At 62.8% G+C, this 16,414-nt stretch overlaps 1 protein-coding gene across 1 annotated transcript; it reads right to left on the minus strand.

The window, feature by feature from the left end:
* Positions 1 to 1,140: 1,140 nt before the first annotated feature.
* On the minus strand, positions 1,141 to 13,904 carry SCARF2 (scavenger receptor class F member 2). Its single transcript, XM_032271405.1, has 11 exons — positions 13,679 to 13,904; positions 8,047 to 8,105; positions 7,862 to 7,963; positions 7,137 to 7,656; positions 6,808 to 7,026; positions 6,549 to 6,677; positions 5,871 to 5,974; positions 5,677 to 5,794; positions 5,300 to 5,415; positions 3,960 to 4,112; positions 1,141 to 2,841 (listed from the first exon to the last, which is right to left on the minus strand). Exons 1-11 carry the CDS (start codon positions 13,837 to 13,839, stop codon positions 1,934 to 1,936), a joined length of 2,589 nt encoding a protein of 862 aa, XP_032127296.1. The 5' UTR covers positions 13,840 to 13,904; the 3' UTR covers positions 1,141 to 1,933.
* Positions 13,905 to 16,414: the final 2,510 nt, after the last annotated feature.

Below are 16,414 nucleotides of genomic sequence, written 5' to 3' on the forward strand. Positions count from 1 at the left end.
GGAAGCAGTGTGGCCCAGAGGCAGGGATCCCACATTCCAATGCTGCCTGTGTCCTGCCAGCTGCTCTAGACGGCCAACCCAGAGCAGGACACAGTCTCCACTCAGAGAGCTGAGCCCTCTGAGATAGGTGACCAAAGTTGACTTCAGTGGGGTACCCGGCCGGAGGATGAGAGCGTGGCCAGGACAAGAGCCCCACGCTGCCAGGTGACACGGATGAGTGCTGTGCGGCGGCTGCAGGGAGAAGGGAAGATCCTGGCAGCAGGGAAAGACTTTGAGCTGGGCACCAAAAGATGAGGAGATGCAGGAGAACAGGAAGAGGCCCACAGGGCAGAGGCGGGAGGCGGGAGGCGGGAGGCGGGAGGCGGGAGGGGCCCAGACAGGGGGGAGGGGAACTTAGTGTGGGGACGCCAGAGGCCATGGAAGGTGAGGGTCTGCGGCTTAGGAGGGTCACTTAGGAGGCCTGCCCAGGAGGATGACCCTGCTCAGGATAGGCTGGTCAGTAGCAGTGAGGCCTTGTGGCACAGATGGTCACAGACAGATGGCCAGGCAGCAAGAGCTGGCTTAGGGGCGCCGGGTGCTCCCTCCATCTCCCTCAACCTCCTGGAGCAGCAGGCGGGGCTGGCAGGCAGGAGAGTTTCCGGCTGAGGACAAGGAACCCGTTGAGGCAGACAGCAGGGCTCTGTGCGGCAGGAGACCGGCTTGTTTGTGCTGGAGGAGACGCGGCTGGAGTCAGCGCCCGCGGCCCCCTGGCCTGAGCCTCTGAACCCCCAGCACGCTGCCACCAACAGCTGTGAGGCCCAAGTTAAACAGCAGCCGCCAGGGGAGAAGGCCTGGATCGGAGGCAGGCCCACGGCCTGTCCCTCTCAGTCGGGGCCTCTGCCTGATCCGCCCCTGCCCAGCCTTCTTCCCGGTGACCAGTCCAGGATGGCGCAGGCCGGAGTGCGGCAGCAAACTTGATAAGCAAATGAAGCATGGGCGGGCTGACGCAGCCCACTTCCACCCTGATCCCAGGAGACCCACGCCTGGGCTCCAGGGCTCCCTGCTGAGGTGAGGGGTGGGGGTGAGTGCAGGACAGGCCGTCACACGAAGTTACTTCGGGGGCCTCTTTGCTCGAAGCCCACAAACAGGAAGGGATCCGAGCACCAGGGGAAAGGCACTTTATTAAGAAAGCTTTGGCCAAGCCCCCGCCGGGAGGAGCCCATCCTGGGGCACCGGCCGGGGTGGGAGCAGCCCTGCTGGGGGCCTATAAATACATCTTCTCAGGCCACTGGAGTCGCCCCTGAAGGTCCCGCGGTGTGTGGGGCAGTGGGAGGCCATCAAAACCAGCTGACAGCTGAGGGGCCGGGGGCTCGGGGCGCCAGGGAAGGGAAGCGGGTGGGACGGACTGAGCCCCTGAGGAGCGGAGACCAGCCCTCCTCCCCAGGCTGGGTCAACCAGATGCCCGGGAGCCCCGCCACTGGAAGTAGCCCTGGGCGGTACTGCTACTGCCCAGGGAGGGAGCCTCCAGCCAGAGGCGCCAGGCCCTGGCCAAGGAGAGGCAGCCCGGGCAGAAGTGCTTCCGGCCTCAGCCAATGAGAAGGCAACCCCAACCAAGTGCTCTAGTGGTGGCCAGTAAGAGGCAGTCTTTAGGTGTAACTCTCCCTCGTTGGCCAATGAGACGCCGGCTGGTAGGAGCGCTCCATAACCCAGCCAATGGGGAGGGAGTCGCTCGCTAAGCGCCTGTCAGGCCTCGACTAACCGGATGGTGCCTTCCCGCCTGAGCGCACCTCTCCAGTCCAGGAGCGGCTGCGGGACCTGAGCCAATGAGACGCAACCTCCGCTAAGCACCCGGTGCTCGGCCAATGGGAGGCCGCCCGTGCCCAAGCGCGTGGGAGGTGCGGGCGGCGCCGAGCGCGGGGTGGCAGGCTGCGAGGCGAAGCTGGGGGAGGGCCAGCTACAGGGTGGGCGCGCCTGCCCTGCCCAGCTCGCCCGCCGCCTCCCTGCTCTTCTTGCGCGGCGGCTTTTGGATGGGGGTCTTCTTCCGGGGGATCTCGGGCGCGGGCACGTCGGTCGCCGCCTTCTCAGGCCCCTGGGTTTCGGCCGCTGGGGGCGCGCGGGCGGGCGAGGCTTGCGGCACCGAACGCTTGGCTTTCTGCGGGGGCGCCGGCTTTTCCCGGGGGCCCTGCGCGCCCAGTGCCCCCTCGGCGCGGCCCAGGCTGCGAGTCTTGCCGCGCAGCTCCGCTGCCAGCATGGAAGCAGCCTCGGGCGCACTTCGCGGGGAACCGCCGGCGTCCGTGGGCTCCAAGAGGCCGGGGCCGCGGCCCCGCGCTCTGGCCCTGGGCGGCGAGGGCGCAGCGAGGGCCGTCGCCTCCTCGGCCAGCCCTAGGGGCCGCGGCGTCGGGTCGCGGGTCCGGGGGCTGCCGTGATCGACCGGCTGAGCCGATTTGTCGCTGGGCGTCCGTTTCCTCTTGCTGGGGCTGGGCGCGGCCTCGGGGCCGGGCGGCGGTGGCGAGGGCGCGCAGCCAGCTGCAGCGGCGCTGTGCTTGCTGTGGATCCAGGACACCTTAGGCTTGGTGGCGGGGTCAGGTGGCGGCGGTTTCCTGCGCTCAGGCGATGGTGACAGCGACAGGCCCCCAACCTCGCCCCGGGCCCGGGCCGGCCGGGCCTCGCGTCGGGCCACGCGCGCGTACAGAGCGCCGCCGGGCCCCTCCACGCTGGACGCCGACCGCTCGCTGTCGGAAGACGCAGGGAGGGGCATCGCCTCCTCGGCGGACGCTGGAGTGGTCAAGGGCACGGGGGACGGCGCCGGCGTCTCGGCAGGGACGGTGGGGACTTCGGGGTCCCGGCTCTCCGCTGGTGCCTCTGGCAAGGGAAGAGCAGGGCGGTGGCAGCCTTCAGGAATAGCTTTAGGGGCTCCAACCTCCAAACGCAAATCTTCACCTTCCCTCCTCTACCCACGCTCTTGGCTCTGTGTCACACTGACACCCAGACGTGCCTGGCACAGAGCACCAAGTACACATGTAGTTCAGAGCCTCAGGCTGTGCAGCTGACTGCTGGGGAGTGATAGGCGCATTCCTGGACTGAAGCCCAACCTTGACCTGGCCTGGCCTGGCAGCCCTGCCCCGACAACCCTCCAGCCTTGGGAGCCTGCATCATCGAATTTGATGCTGGAACGTCCCCAAGGGCGGGGGTCCATTATCCTTTAAGAGACAAGGCTTCTAGCCGGGCGCGGTGCCTCATGCCTGTAATCCTAGCACTTTGGGAGGCTCAGGCAGTATCACCTGAGGTAAGGAGTTTGAGACCAGCCTGGCCAACATGGTGAAACCCCGTCTCTACAAAAATACAAATATTAGCTGGGCGTGGTGGTAGGCACCTGTAATCCCAGCTACTCGGGAGGCTTAGGCAGAAGAATTGCTTGAACCCAGGTGGAGGTTGCGGTGAATGGCGATCTCACCATTGTACTCCAGACTGAATGACAGAGCAGAGCAAGACTCCCTCTCAAAAAAAAAAAAAAAAGAAAGGCTTCTGAGACTTCAAGTTGGTCACCTGCCCAGGGTATCTGGGGGCACACACGGTCAAGGGAGGAGACGAGGCAGAATCCCAGCCTATTAGGCTCCTTTCTGCTATCTGTGGATCCAAGGCTGCAGGTGAAATTTGAAGGTGCACCCCCATACTCTGAGGATTCCTTCCTCATGTCTCCTCTGCCACCCTCTACCTAAGCCCGGAAACTTCTCCCTGCCTACTTTCCCCCAGAGGCAACCCTAGGCTGTGGCTCAGCCATCTCCCCACAACCTACTCTGGCACTGAACAGCACAAAGTCCAGCTCTGTGGTCTCAGCTCTGTGGCCAGCCCTCAGGTATCAGCATGGTCATGCCCTTCCTCTCCATGCTGCCTGCCCCTCTCCCGTCCAGAGTGCAGAGAGCTTTTCCATGGGAACATTTCACTGGGCTGGAGTGATGCCCAAGCAGGGCCTTACTCACCCTCATGGGGTACACAGTACACAGGGCCTTCGTCAGTGGTGTCAAATGAGGAGAAGGAGGCTCGAGAGGACCAGGATGGCGAGGGCTGCTCCAGCCCTGAGGGTGGCTCCAGGAAGCTGCAGTTGAGTGTGTTATCCAGGTCGTGGTGGGCCACTGGGGAAGGATGAGACAGAGCTGCCAGGGGTCCACACTGCCCCAGCCTATGCCCTCATTAGCCCCTGCTGTCACAAATGTTGAGTGACCAAGACCAGCCCTACCCTTGGACTGCAAGGGAGCACAGGCAACTAAACAGGTAGAGTGACACTGGGCCAGGACTGGAGAATGGGTAGGGTTGAACCCAGAAAAGAGACGTGGGCACATATGTTAAGGTGCAAGGCAAGTGTGTGCAGCCAGGGAGCTGGAAAAGGTTGGGCCGATGTGTTGGGGAAAGGCCAGAAAGGTGGGAGATGGGGCTGGAGAAGACACCTGGCTGGGACAGGCCACCAAGGCCTCCAAGCCCTGTTTTATGCCCTGCTTTGTAGGACCCAGGGAGCCTTGGAGCACTTCTGAGCCCGAATGTGCAGTGGCAGGGCTGCCCTTTTGCTCAGCCCATCTCAGCAAGCTGCATCCCAGGCCTGGCCTCCAGAGATGCAGACCCCACAACAGGGAGCCCCAGAAGCTGGCTGGCCTGGCCTCCATTCCACAGAGAGATGTGGGATCCACTCCCCACACCTGTGTCCACAGATGCCATGCTGCTAGGTGGGCCAGGAAGCTTTCTCAGCTGTTTCCTTCATCTCCCGAGACTGAGACCCCTTCCCCTCCATCTTTAGAAACAAGTGGAAAAGAGGAAAAGAGGGTCCACCCAGGTGTGAGCACGAAGAAAAGCGGCACACATCCGGCACCCTGTTGGTGGTTGGGGACCAGTCTGCCCACTTTCCAGGAGGAGCTCTGGGTACTGCTGGGGATGCAGGCAGGAGGGCGGGTCCTCTCCTTGGGGCAGGGCACTCCCAGGCCCACGTGCCCACGCATTGCCCTGCAGCTCTGCTCCGGATATACAGCATTCTCCTACAGACTGGGGGAGCCTGCAGGGTCCAGATGTCCGCACACCCCTGATGCGATCGCTCTCAGGGCCAACGCTTCTGACACACGCCCTCATCTGCCTGCACACCTAGGACTCCTGCCTTCCTACCCGGCCTCGGCCTCAACAACACCCCTTTCCTTCCCTCTGGTCGGACCTCCCCGCGCCCACGCACGTCAACATTCAAGGTCCCCCATTTCCTCACTGAGACTTGGACTCCCTCACACCCGTTTCCCAGCAGCTTCCTGCGTCGAGATGTATGACGCCGCGCCATCATCCTTACCTACGACTTTGGGTAATTTCTGCCTGCGGAGCGGGATCCGGGGCAGCTTCATGCTGATGCGACTGAAGCGTCCGCACAGTCGGTGCGGCGCCTTCTTCCTCCCAAGCGAGAGCTCCCTGTGGGGGCGGGGTCTCAGCGAAGGGGCGGGGCCGGGGCGGGGCCCAGGGGCGATCAGAGCTCGGCCGGAGCTGAGCACCGAGAAGCGGGGCCGCGTCTGGGGCGGGGTCCAGGGACGATTAGATCTCGGCCAGAGCCTAGCCACGAAGGGGCGGGGCCCCGTCCCGGGCGGGGGGCGGGGAAGGACAGGGTCTGGGTTCAGTGGCACCGCGAGGGTGCGGACTGAACCCAGGCGAAAGCGGAACAGTATCTGGCCTCACCTGCGCGCAGGGTCCTTGCCGCGGCAAGCGCAGCAGCAGCCGAGCAGCGAGAGCAGCAGGCAGACGAGCAGGACGAGCAGCGCGCCCGCGCCCATCACGCCCTTGCGCTGGTTGGTCTCTGTAGGGGGTTGTGGGGTCAGCGCGGTTTCTGGCACCCCCTGCATTCCTTGACGGAACACCCCTCATCCACTTACCTAGGTGGCAGGCACCAGTGACCGGGTCGCACGAGTCCTCGTGGCAGCTGCAGGCCTGAGCACAGTCCACGCCGTGGAGTCCGGGCGGGCACGTCACGTTACAGCTGCCAGAACATGGGGTCATGGCAGGCCGCAGCCGACCCCCAGGATACACCCTACCCTCGCTCCTCACCCGTGGCCAGGGCCCAGGGTCCAGTGTCCCAGAGCCCGTCTCTCTAGTTCCATACCTCGTCTAGGGGTTGAAGCCCAGCCCCGCCTGTGGCACACACTGGGTGGTGGATGTTTTGGTAAAGAATGTTGCTCAACCAGTGGAGGGGCCTGGGGGCGCCCACTTCTGGGGCTGACTCGTGTGGATGGGAAGAGGGGCTGCCAAATAGACCCGTGGCTGTACATGGAGGTCTTTGGTCCTTCTACACCAACTCGGGGTCACCTCAAGAGCCCACTGACCACAGGTTGGACTGGTCACCAGATCCTGCCCTGAATGTGGGCTCCCCCACACCCAGGCAGGAAACTGCCTCCAAAGAGCCTACTGTCACCCCTTAGCGGGGGGACCAAGGCTGAGGTGATAACCCAGCCTAGGGTGGAGAGGCCACCTCTAGTTGGCCCCTGGGGTCTGCCTGGATCCCCCTCTGTGATGGGTACAGGCCCCCAACCCCTTCCCAGTCCCGGGGCACTCACTGGGGCCCGTGGACGCCAGGGCTGCATAGGCAGCGCCCCGACTGGAAGTCGCAGTGGCCGCTGCCGCAGTCGGCGCACACAAAGGCGCAGTCCTCGCCGTAAGTGCCATTACTACACTTGGTCTCGCACCTTGGAAAGAGGGAAGGAGGCGTCACAGAAATGGAGGCAAACGGACCACAGTGCCCTGGGCAGAGGGCCTTCGTAGGGGAGGCAGGGCCAGGGACTGCGTGTCTGGGCCAACGCAGGCAGGGCTGCTCACCGGTCGCCGATCCAGCCCGCGTTGCAGCGCGTACACTTGCCCGTGACGTGGTTACAGGCATGCCCGTCGCGGCACGGCGGACAGCGGTGGCTGCAGCCCTCGCCATAGAATCCGGGGGCGCAAGGCTGGTCGCACTTGGTTCCGTTCCAGCCAGGTTCGCACGTCAGGCAGCGGCCCTCGGCCACGGTGCACGGCTGCTGGCCCTTGCACTGGCCACACCTGGGGGAGGGGTCGAAGGCTAGGGAAGGCTGGGACCCACCTCACCCCCGCCCCCATCGGCGGCCCCTCCTTCCCCCCTCCTCCCTCCGTGGCCGAGAGACCGCGCTTACCGGCGGCGACAGCCCAAGCCGTAGAAGCCGGCGGGGCACGGCTCGCGACAGTACTTGCCGCGGTAGCCCGGCTCGCAGGCACACGTGCCGTCCACAGGGTGGCAGCGGCCGCGGAAGCACTGGCAGTAGCGATCGCAGCGCGCGCCGAACGTACGCTCACGGCACTGACAGCGGCCGCTCTGCTGCTCGCAGGGAGACGAGTTGCAGGCGCACTGGTTGTTGCAGCTGCGGCCCCACCAGCCCGCGTGGCACAGGCAGGCGCCAGTCTGTGGGTCGCAGCGCGACGTGGCGCTGCAGTAGCACGCGCTGGCGCACTGAGCGCCCCACCAGCCGGGCTCGCAGCGGCACGCGCCGCTACGCGGGTGGCACGTGCCGTGCTGGCACTGGCACGCATGCTCGCAGCGCGCGCCCCAGCGCCGCGCGTGACAAGTACACTGGCCTGTCACGTCCTCGCACTGCCCGTGTGGGTGGCAGCTACACAGCTCCTTGCAGTCGGGGCCCCAGAACTGGCGCGGGCACTCTGCAGGGGAGGAGTGGAGGGGGTGGAAGTCCCGGTGCTTGAGTAGGCGCCCTCAGCCAGCCGGAACCTGCCCGAGTCCCGCACTCCAGCCTCCATGTCGGGAGACCGCCCGGAAGGCGGATCCGACCCCGCCCCACACCGGCCTCCGCCCCACCTCTCCAGGATTCCGCCCCACCGCCCAGTACCCGCCCGACCCCACGCTCACTGGTGTCGCAGTTGGCACCGAAGTAGCCGTGGCGGCAGCGGCACTCGCCAGGCCGCACGCACACCTCGTTCTCCGAGCACGTGGAGTTGCCTTCACACACAGCTGTAGAGTAGACGGGCCAGAGCTGCTGCACGTCCTAGCCCCGCCCCCGCCCCCGCCCCAGGTCCCCGGGATGACCCACTCACCAATCCCACATTCGTCCCCCTGCTGTCTCCAGCCAGCGCAGCACGTGGGCACCTGGGAGCTGTGAGTAGAGGGAGGACATCTGAGCCCGACGCCCCTACCTGAGCCAGCTCGGCTCAGGGCTTCTCGGCAGCCTCCGCACAGCCTCCCTACCTCTGCTGCTGCACTCCCGACCTAGAGGGTTGGTTACTGAGGCCCTGCCAGGCAATGTCGTCTGGCGGTGGAAGATTGCCACAAACAGACCTGACCTCCAAGAACTTTCCAGCCCAGTACTCCTGCCCCATCTCACCTAACTCCTTTGTGCCTTCTTCCCACAGCCACTAGGAACCTGCAGCCTCGGTGGCTCTTCCTTCTCAGCCTTCTCTGCCACTAGGCCTGAGAAGTGGCCTTGGAGTCCCAGGAAGGACAGCAGTGAGGTAATGGCCAGGGAGAGGACCCTGGGCCTCAGGACCTGCTCAAATATGGGGGTCTAGGGCATCCCTCCAAGTGGAGGGTCCGGCCTAATGGGTGTCACAGATCCAGAGGTGACATGATGTGACATGACCAGGACAGCACCAGGACTGTCTGGGTCACAGAGATACAGCTGGATGCCCAGTTAGGGCCGAGCTCCAGCGGGGGGGCCAGCCTCTGGGCAGGGGTGGGGAGTGGCATGTAGATGGTGAGGTGACCACTTGGCAGAGGGCCTTCTGGAGGGAGGTCGGGTGAGGCCCACCCAGCTACTAGGGAAGGAGAAGGCACACTGGGAGTCCTCCATGTGCAGAAAGAAAGTCAAACTATGGCACCAGGGCTCAGGGCACCAGGGTGTAGGAAAGAACTACCAGAGCATCTGTTTATGCTTTTGTTGTCGTTTTTGAAACAGTCTTGCTCTGTCACCCAGGGTGGAGTGCAGTGGCACGATCTCAGCTCACTGCAACATCTGCCTCCCAGGTTCAAGCGATTCTCCTGCCTCAGCCTCCCAAGAAGCTGGGGCTATACTCACTCGCCACCACACCCAGCTAATTTTTGTATTTTTATTAAAGATGGGGTTTCTCCATGTCGGCCAGGCTGGTCTCGAACGCCTGACCTCAAGTGATCTGCCTGCCTTGGCCTCCCAAAGTGCTGAGATTATAGGTGTGAGCCACCTTGCCAGGCCTGTTTATGCTGATTGCCTTTCTCTTGTTCCATTTGATTTGGCTTTACAGAGTAGACGGTTCTTTCTAACCGCAGCACTTGAGGAGAGCACAACCTCTAAAACCCTGGGTGGACGGGGTATGTGGGCACAAAGGTTTGGAAGCCCTCCCTGAGTGAAGCCATGATGGATGACTGGAGGGGTTCGGAGGGAATGAGCTGGGGTTACATGCAAGGCCAGAGGAGGCTGAGAAGGAAGAGTCACCAAGGCTGCAGGTTCCTAGGGTCCCAGCTAACCCAGAACTTCACCTCAATCCTAAAGGCACGTAACGGCCATTCACACTTTAGACAAAAGGAGCATGCTTCAGGCTTGGATTCAGCATCTGAATCTAGAACCAGGATATAATGGTGGGAGGAGTTTGGGAGGAAGCCTGAAGACCCTAGCGGGATGGGCTAGACTGGCCCACGCCACACATTTCAGGGTAGTACGCACCTGGCATGCTCCTGCCCAGGCTGCAGAGGATGCCCCAGCCATTCCCCAGCTAGACAGAATTCCACCCCCTGCATAGAGCACTGAGGCCTCCATGCCCCTCCTCCTGAGCAAGGCTTGGTTCTCTTTCAGGCCAAAGATGGGACCTGGCGAACAGGACCATAAAGTCCCAAACTTTGGGGAACCGGTCCAGTGTATTTTCCACAAACAAAACTGGAAACCAGAGACAGCAATACAAAGGCCTGGCTTTTTCTGGCCCCTGCTCCCACTGTCTCCACCCACCCAGCCCTGACCTAGGGGGAACCGAGGTGCCCATATGCACAGAGACCCAGGTCTGCTGGCCATCACCCATCCACTTGTGTCTGCTTCTGAACCGTGGTCACTAGATGGAGAGCCTCTGCAGGTGTTCCTTCTGTGGGGAGCCTTGTCAGGTGGCCTGCTGGAATTGACCCAGAAGCACGAACCCCCTTCTGCCCTGGACATGAGGCTCTGTGGCTAGGAGCCTAGTTTTAGGGTCACACTCAGCTGGGTTTGATGTCTGGGTTTGTCACTTGCTGTGTGACCTCAGGCACGGAGCATAACTTCTCAGCTTCAGGCTCCTTAGCTATAAAGTAGGGCCCACGGGTTTGGCAGGAAGATAAGAGAGCCAAGATGTTCTAAGCCAGGCATGGTGGCATGTATCTGTAGTCCCAGCTACTCAGGAAGCTGAGGCAAGAGGAAGATCACTTGAGCCCAAGCAGTTTGAGGCTGCAGTGAGCTGTGATGGCACTGCTGCTCTGCAGTCTGGGTGACAGAGCGAAACCCTGTCTCAAAAGAGAGCTAGAGCTAGAAATAGGTGAGAGAGAGAAAGAGAGAGAAAGCACCAAGACCTATGGCACGTACTAAGCACGAGGAATCCTGAGGGCAGGCTGCAGTGCCTCTGAGTGCACTGGGTCATCCTAGGCCTAACCCCAGCAGAGCTAATACTCACCAGCAAGACAGAGCCCATTTGGGTTCACTGAGAACAAGAGGCTTTCCTTCTTGGAAAGGCTGGTAGAAAAGGCCAGGTGGTGGTGGCAAGCCCACTCTCTGAAGATCTTACACAGACAGGTGGAAGATGGCCTGCTGCAGGGCCGCTCCCACGCTTGCTCTGTAAGTTGGCAAGACCCTGAGGAGCAGGCGATAGGCTGGGCCGAGGCCCCTCAGCAAGCAAGACAGGCTGTAGGCTTCTCCCTCATAGATCAATATTTCTTCTGTGATTCAAACCCACCGTGAGTTCTCACATCTTCAAGTTGGCTCGTGGTGCCCATACCTGTCCCTGTTCTTCCCCAAATCCAGACAGAAAGGCTTCTCTGCCTACCGTATCCTTGAGACACCACACATGCCCAGCCCTCCTCCTGCCCCACTGGACACCTTTACTCTGGTTTCTGTCCCCATCCTCAGATCTCTCTTCTGTCTACAATAGCTCCCTCGGGAAGCTCACTGAACACTGACAACACCTTGGACCCTCCAGCAGGCCTCTCCAACTGCCCAATTTGCTCTCACAAATCCAACTGCCCACTCGACGATGTCACCAGAGGGAGACCTCATGGGTCTCATTCTCAACCAGCCCAAACCTGAACTCTTGACCTCCGTGTGCCCTGAGCGTTCCCTGTCTCAGGTAACCCCGGCCTGTCCTTTCAGGCTGGGAGGCTGACACCTGGAGAGGCATCTCTGACTCCTCTTTCTTGCCCACACCAGATCCATTGAGGGGAAAAAAAAAAAAAAAACCTCTGACCTCTAGCTTCCAAACAACATCTAAAATGGGATCACTTCCCATTTCCCTGTCACAGCCTTGTGAGAGCCACCCTCCATCTCCCTGGCTTTTTGTAACTGGCCCCAGCTTCCACCCTCTGCCCCCCAGGGTGTGAAGTGTTTGCCACCTGGCAGCCAATTTTGGTCAGATCCCACCTTCCTCTGCGCAGAGCCCCCAGGGGTTCCCTTGGCCCTCAGGGGAAAAGTCCAAGTCTTCAAAGCAGTGACAGCCCACAGTGGCCTACCTACCCTCACTCTCTGGCAACTCCTCCGCCAGCCCCTCCTGGACTCTGCCCAGCCCCGGGATCCTTCCTGTACTTCCACAGGCCCTCTGCCTTGGGAACCTTGCCCCAGACACCCACAGGATCTCCGTGCTCTCCACTAAAGGATACAGCACTCCCCAGCTCAACACCTCCCAGCTCTTGCTAGATGTCTAGACACACTTGCTTTTCTGGACTGCATGTCTCCCCTGCTACAGGGTCAGGGTCTCCACCACTGTCTCCCTACACCAACACAGGCCTAGCAAACGGTAGGTGCATGGGATTTTTACCGGCTCTACACTATCCTCTCGGCATCCCCTTGTCTCCCAGGAAAGGGAAGGGCTGATGGAAGCCTTGCAAGGCGTGGGAGGGCAACGAAGACATGGCCCAGATCCCAGGTGGGCAGTGCCCAGAGTGGCTGTCCTTCCTATCAACCCTTGCCACCCATGACCACAACGATCCCCACTTAGCCCCACGGGATATGTGTGTGTGTGTGTGATCACTAATCATACTTTACAGAAGTGGAGTCAGGCCCAGAGAAGTCAAACGACTTGCCCAAATCCACACAGCTGGGTAGGGGTGGCACCAGGATCGGAACCCAAATCCGGGCTCTCGGTTCCTGGAGCAGGCGCCTCCTGGGAGGTCTGCAGACAAGGGAGAGGAGCAAAGGACTCTCAGGCTCCGGATAGCTAGAGCCTGCCACCCGACCCCTATCCCTGGACCCGGGACCGCCAGGGAAGGAGAGCTGGAGTGAGTAGACAGAGCCCGCGGCGATCGCGCCCTCCCCCTCTCCAGGCACCGCCCCGCCCGCCGCCGCCGCCGCTGCATTCCTGGGGCCGGGGAGGCCCGGGAGTCGGCGGCGGCGGCATCGATGCGAAGCAGATGGCGGGCCAGGCCGGCCCCCGCCCCGGAGGCGGGGCTCGCAGCGGGGAGGGGTCTGCGCGCCTCGGGACCAGAGTTCGGAAACCCCGCGCGGCCCCCTTGCAGCCCCTTGTCTGCGGCGCCGAGCTTCTGGACTCGGCTTGCCCGGGCTCCGCGGCCCAGGCGCCCCGACGCGACTCAGCCAGGAGCCTGGCGGTCGCCTCTGCAGCTGCCAGCCCGTGCGGCGCCCCCAGTCTGTGCCAAGGCGCCCCCACACGCCCGCTCCTCGCCCCTGCGTGGAGATCCCCTTTACCTTGCCGTGGCCTTTGGCCAGGTCACCGGCTCTCCTGACCCTAGCTCCCAATTCCCGGCGTCCGGCCGCCGCTCTCTACCCTCTGTGCAAGCTCCCGGGTTTGCCCCTCACCGGCCGGGCCTGTCCCCTGCCTGTCCCACACTGGCTTTCCCAGCCGGCGCCCCACCTTTGCGCGGCCCCTTCTTGCATCCAGTATCCCCACTGATTGTCGCCAGGGTTCCCACATCCTCCCGTACCCTGTGCCTGTCACAGTGCTTCCGCCTCCCGCTTCTGGTCCACTTTGAGCGCCGGTTTCTCGACGCTCGCCTCGGTCACCACCCTCCCAACCTGCGCCCGTTCTAAGACACGAATCTGTCTTTCCAAGGCTGGCTGGCTCCAGGACCTCTCCGGCTCCCACCTCCCCGCTAGCACCGCTCCTCTTCCCCCGACCTTTCTCCTCACACTCCCGGCTCCAGTCGCACTAGTGCGGGGCTTTCGCATGTGCTGTTCCTTTTGCTTGAACGCCCTTTCCCGGCTTTTCCCCGTGGCCTTCACAACTCAGCAAAGGGTCCCTTTTTCCAGGTCTTCCCTGACATCTCGGACAACGCGTGTTATCCCCTGGGTGACCACGGCACAGGTCCTCCCCTCAGGTGACTTCTCCTCCAGGGTATCCTCGGATGCTCTGTCGTGGCCCATGGCCGAGGCTGGGCCTGGACGTGTCGGTGAGGGAGCCGAAGGGGCCCACGCTTGGCGTAGGGAGGTCCCGGGAACCCCTCCCAATGCCAGGCACCGCCACTCCGCTGCCCCGAGCGTCCCTCTCGGCCCCCTCCCCCAGCCAGGCCGGCTCCTACCCGGGAGCGCGGCACACGTTGCGGCCGCGAGGGTTCAGTTCCTGGGGCGCCGCGGGGTCGGGCAGCAGCCAGAGCAGCAACAGCAGCAGCAGTGGTGACGGCGGCCCCCCGGCTCCCCGGCGCCGCGCCGGCCCGGCTGCCCGGGGCCCTGCGCCCTCCATGCGGCGCGGGGCAGGCGCGGGGCGGGCGCGGGCGCGGGTGCGGCCGCGGCAAGAGCGGCCGGAAGCGGAGTGCGAGGCCGGGCGGGGGGCGGCAGGAGGGGCGCCGGGCCGGGCAGGAAATTCCACATCGGCTCCCTGATCCCGGGCCAGCCGCGGCCGGCCAGGCGGCAGCGCCCGCCCCGCGCGCCAGACCCCACCCTCCGGCCTCGCCACCGCCCCTCCGCGCAGCCCCCGCCCCCATGCGGCCGCTCGCAAACTTGGGGGCGAACTTAGAGGAGGCCAGCCGAGCGCTGGAGAGCAGGGAAGCTACCCGAGGAATCCTCGGTTCCCGTGCCTTTCCCTCTGCTCCCTAGACGTCTACTGAAGCAGCCGTCTCTGCGCGCCCACTGCGTAGCCAGGCCGAGGACGGCAAGGCGGGTGGGGGACACGGACGCGACTCCGCAAGCCCACCCCCGCCCCTAGCGCCTCGGAACTGGCCAAGGGAGTGGGGGTCGCCGACGGCCCAAGTCGAAGCCGAAAGCCAACTCCACGGCACCCCACCGCGAAGCCCTTGTAGTGCTGGGATGTGCGGTCAGCTCCCCCTGAGCACTCAGGCGCACTCAAAGCGCCCAAGGGGCGGACTGAGCAGGATGCTTGAGGCCTGTGGTAGACTCGGTCCGGATCTGAAGCCTGGGGGGAAGGGGTCTCCGTAGGGACGGATGGGAGAGATGTAGAAGAGGTAGAATGACCTGGCTGTGGACTGCCGTAGGAAGTGGAGGTAGACACAGGGAGACCCCCGGGGTGGAAACCCTGCAGTCCTCCTCACTGAGGAGTGAAGGGGGCTGGGGGAGCCTGGGTGATAGATTCTGCTGGAGACGGCTGTCGGACCTCCAGGAGAGGTTGGGGCTGGAGAGCGGGAACTCCTGCATCAGGCAAGGTCGGTGACAGCACAGAACAGAGGGAAGGTGTGGGAAGGGAGCAAGACAGGGACAGGTCCTAGGGAGCCAGCAGGGAAGCTGGACTTGGACTGGGAAGCAGTAGGGTGTCTACCAGGGGCAACTGGGGCAGAACCACTCTTAGGCCCAAGGAGCTGGGAGGTTGCGCACAAATGTCCCGTGTGTAGCCAGGTCCCAGTGAGGATGTGTCTTTTGGGGACCTGAGAGCTGGCAGAAGGCATGAGCAGAAAGAGGGCATCTGCATTCTTTGGGGAGCAGGCCACATGCGGCCACAGGCTCACTGAGGAGGAAGGGCAAGTAGACTCTCCAGGTGTGGCCAGATAGCCAGGAAGGGTGGGGCTGGAGGGGGCTTGGAGCAGGGGACTTGGAGGGGGGCATCACCAGGCTGGCACAGGCAGAGAGTGGGATGGGGAGGAGCAAGCCCCTCATTCAGCCGTGCTGGTGCAGGAGGGAGGCGGGGTAGGTTGGAAGAGAAGTAGAGCCAGTGGGGGCATCAATGCAAACACTACTTGGGGACAAGTAAACAAGCCAACCACTTCTCGGCAGCTCAGCCTGGGCAGAGCCCTTACCTGAGCAGGGCCCTCCTAGTGCTGGGGTCCTCCCACGGAGGATCCAGATTGCTGCTCCCAGTAGAGGCCAGCAGAGTTACCAGCGGCTGCAGAATCTGGTCCCAGCCCAGCTCCTGGCTTTAGAGGCACTGACCCCCTGGGCTGGAGGGGACACTCACCTCAGTTGGATGGAGGCCACAAACAGGATCTCAAATTCCATCACCTTTCTCCTTCTCCCAGACCTGCTCCCCACCCCCATGTGCCACCTCTGTACAGGAAAAGCACCACCTGGATGCTGCCCCCCGAAGCCCCCAGGACCTCCTAAATGTCTCAGACCTCTGCCCACCCGTCTGTACGCCACTGAATATTCTTTCTAATCTCATGTAGCTGTCCACTGCTGCTCTCAGGACAAAGATCGTCCCTAGCCTCCCCTCACTCACACCCACGGCCCCATGCATATGTCCCTTCCAGTGGATGGCAACTTTGCTTATCATGGGCAGAGCCCTCATTTGTCCCAGCCACCACTGCACCCCTAAGGGAGGACTCAGAAGTATGGGAGGAAAGAAGGATCGTCCACGTGGCACCAGGATGTAGAAGGAACCCACAGACAATCAACCACCACACAGGCAAACTGCTGGAGCCTGGAGCCCTGGCCTGCTGGCTTTGGCTAGGATGGCTGCCAGAGGGAAGTGGACCTTGAAGGTGGAGGGTTTTGTGTGAAAGCACAGCCCAAGAGCCTAGCCACACTGGAGAGCACAAGTTGGGCTGCCTCAGCTCAGGGGTATGAGGTGTAGCCCTTAGAAGCCCAGCCAACGGTGGCCTGTAATCCCAGCACTTTGGGAGGCCGAGGTGGGTGGATCACGAGGTCAAGAGATCAAGACCATCCTGGTCAACATGGTGAAACCCCATCTCTCCTAAAAAATACAAAAAATTAGCTGGGCATGGTGGCGTGTGCCTGTAATCCCAGCTACTCAGGAGGCTGAGGCAGAATTGCCTGAAGCCAGGAGGCAGAGGTTGCAGGTGAGCCGAAATCGCGTCATTGCACTCCAGCCTGGGTAACAAGAGCGAAACTCCGTCTCAAAAAAAAAAAAA

Source organism: Sapajus apella, unplaced genomic scaffold (genome assembly GCF_009761245.1).
Source record: "Sapajus apella isolate SASKATOON/1434 unplaced genomic scaffold, GSC_monkey_1.0 scaffold231, whole genome shotgun sequence".
In the NCBI taxonomy this organism is placed as follows: domain Eukaryota; kingdom Metazoa; phylum Chordata; class Mammalia; order Primates; family Cebidae; genus Sapajus; species Sapajus apella.

Coding starts and splice junctions, on each gene's coding strand:
- SCARF2 (XM_032271405.1), bottom strand. CDS start 13,839: ATGGAGGGCGCAGGGCCCCGGGCAGCCGGGCCGGCGCGGCGCCGGGGA. Junction 5,416..5,676: donor GGCAAGGACCCTGCGCGCAG/GTGAGGCCAGAT, acceptor CCGCCCCCACAG/GGAGCTCTCGCTTGGGAGGA. Junction 2,842..3,959: donor GTACTGTGTACCCCATGAGG/GTGAGTAAGGCC, acceptor TTCCCTTGCCAG/AGGCACCAGCGGAGAGCCGG.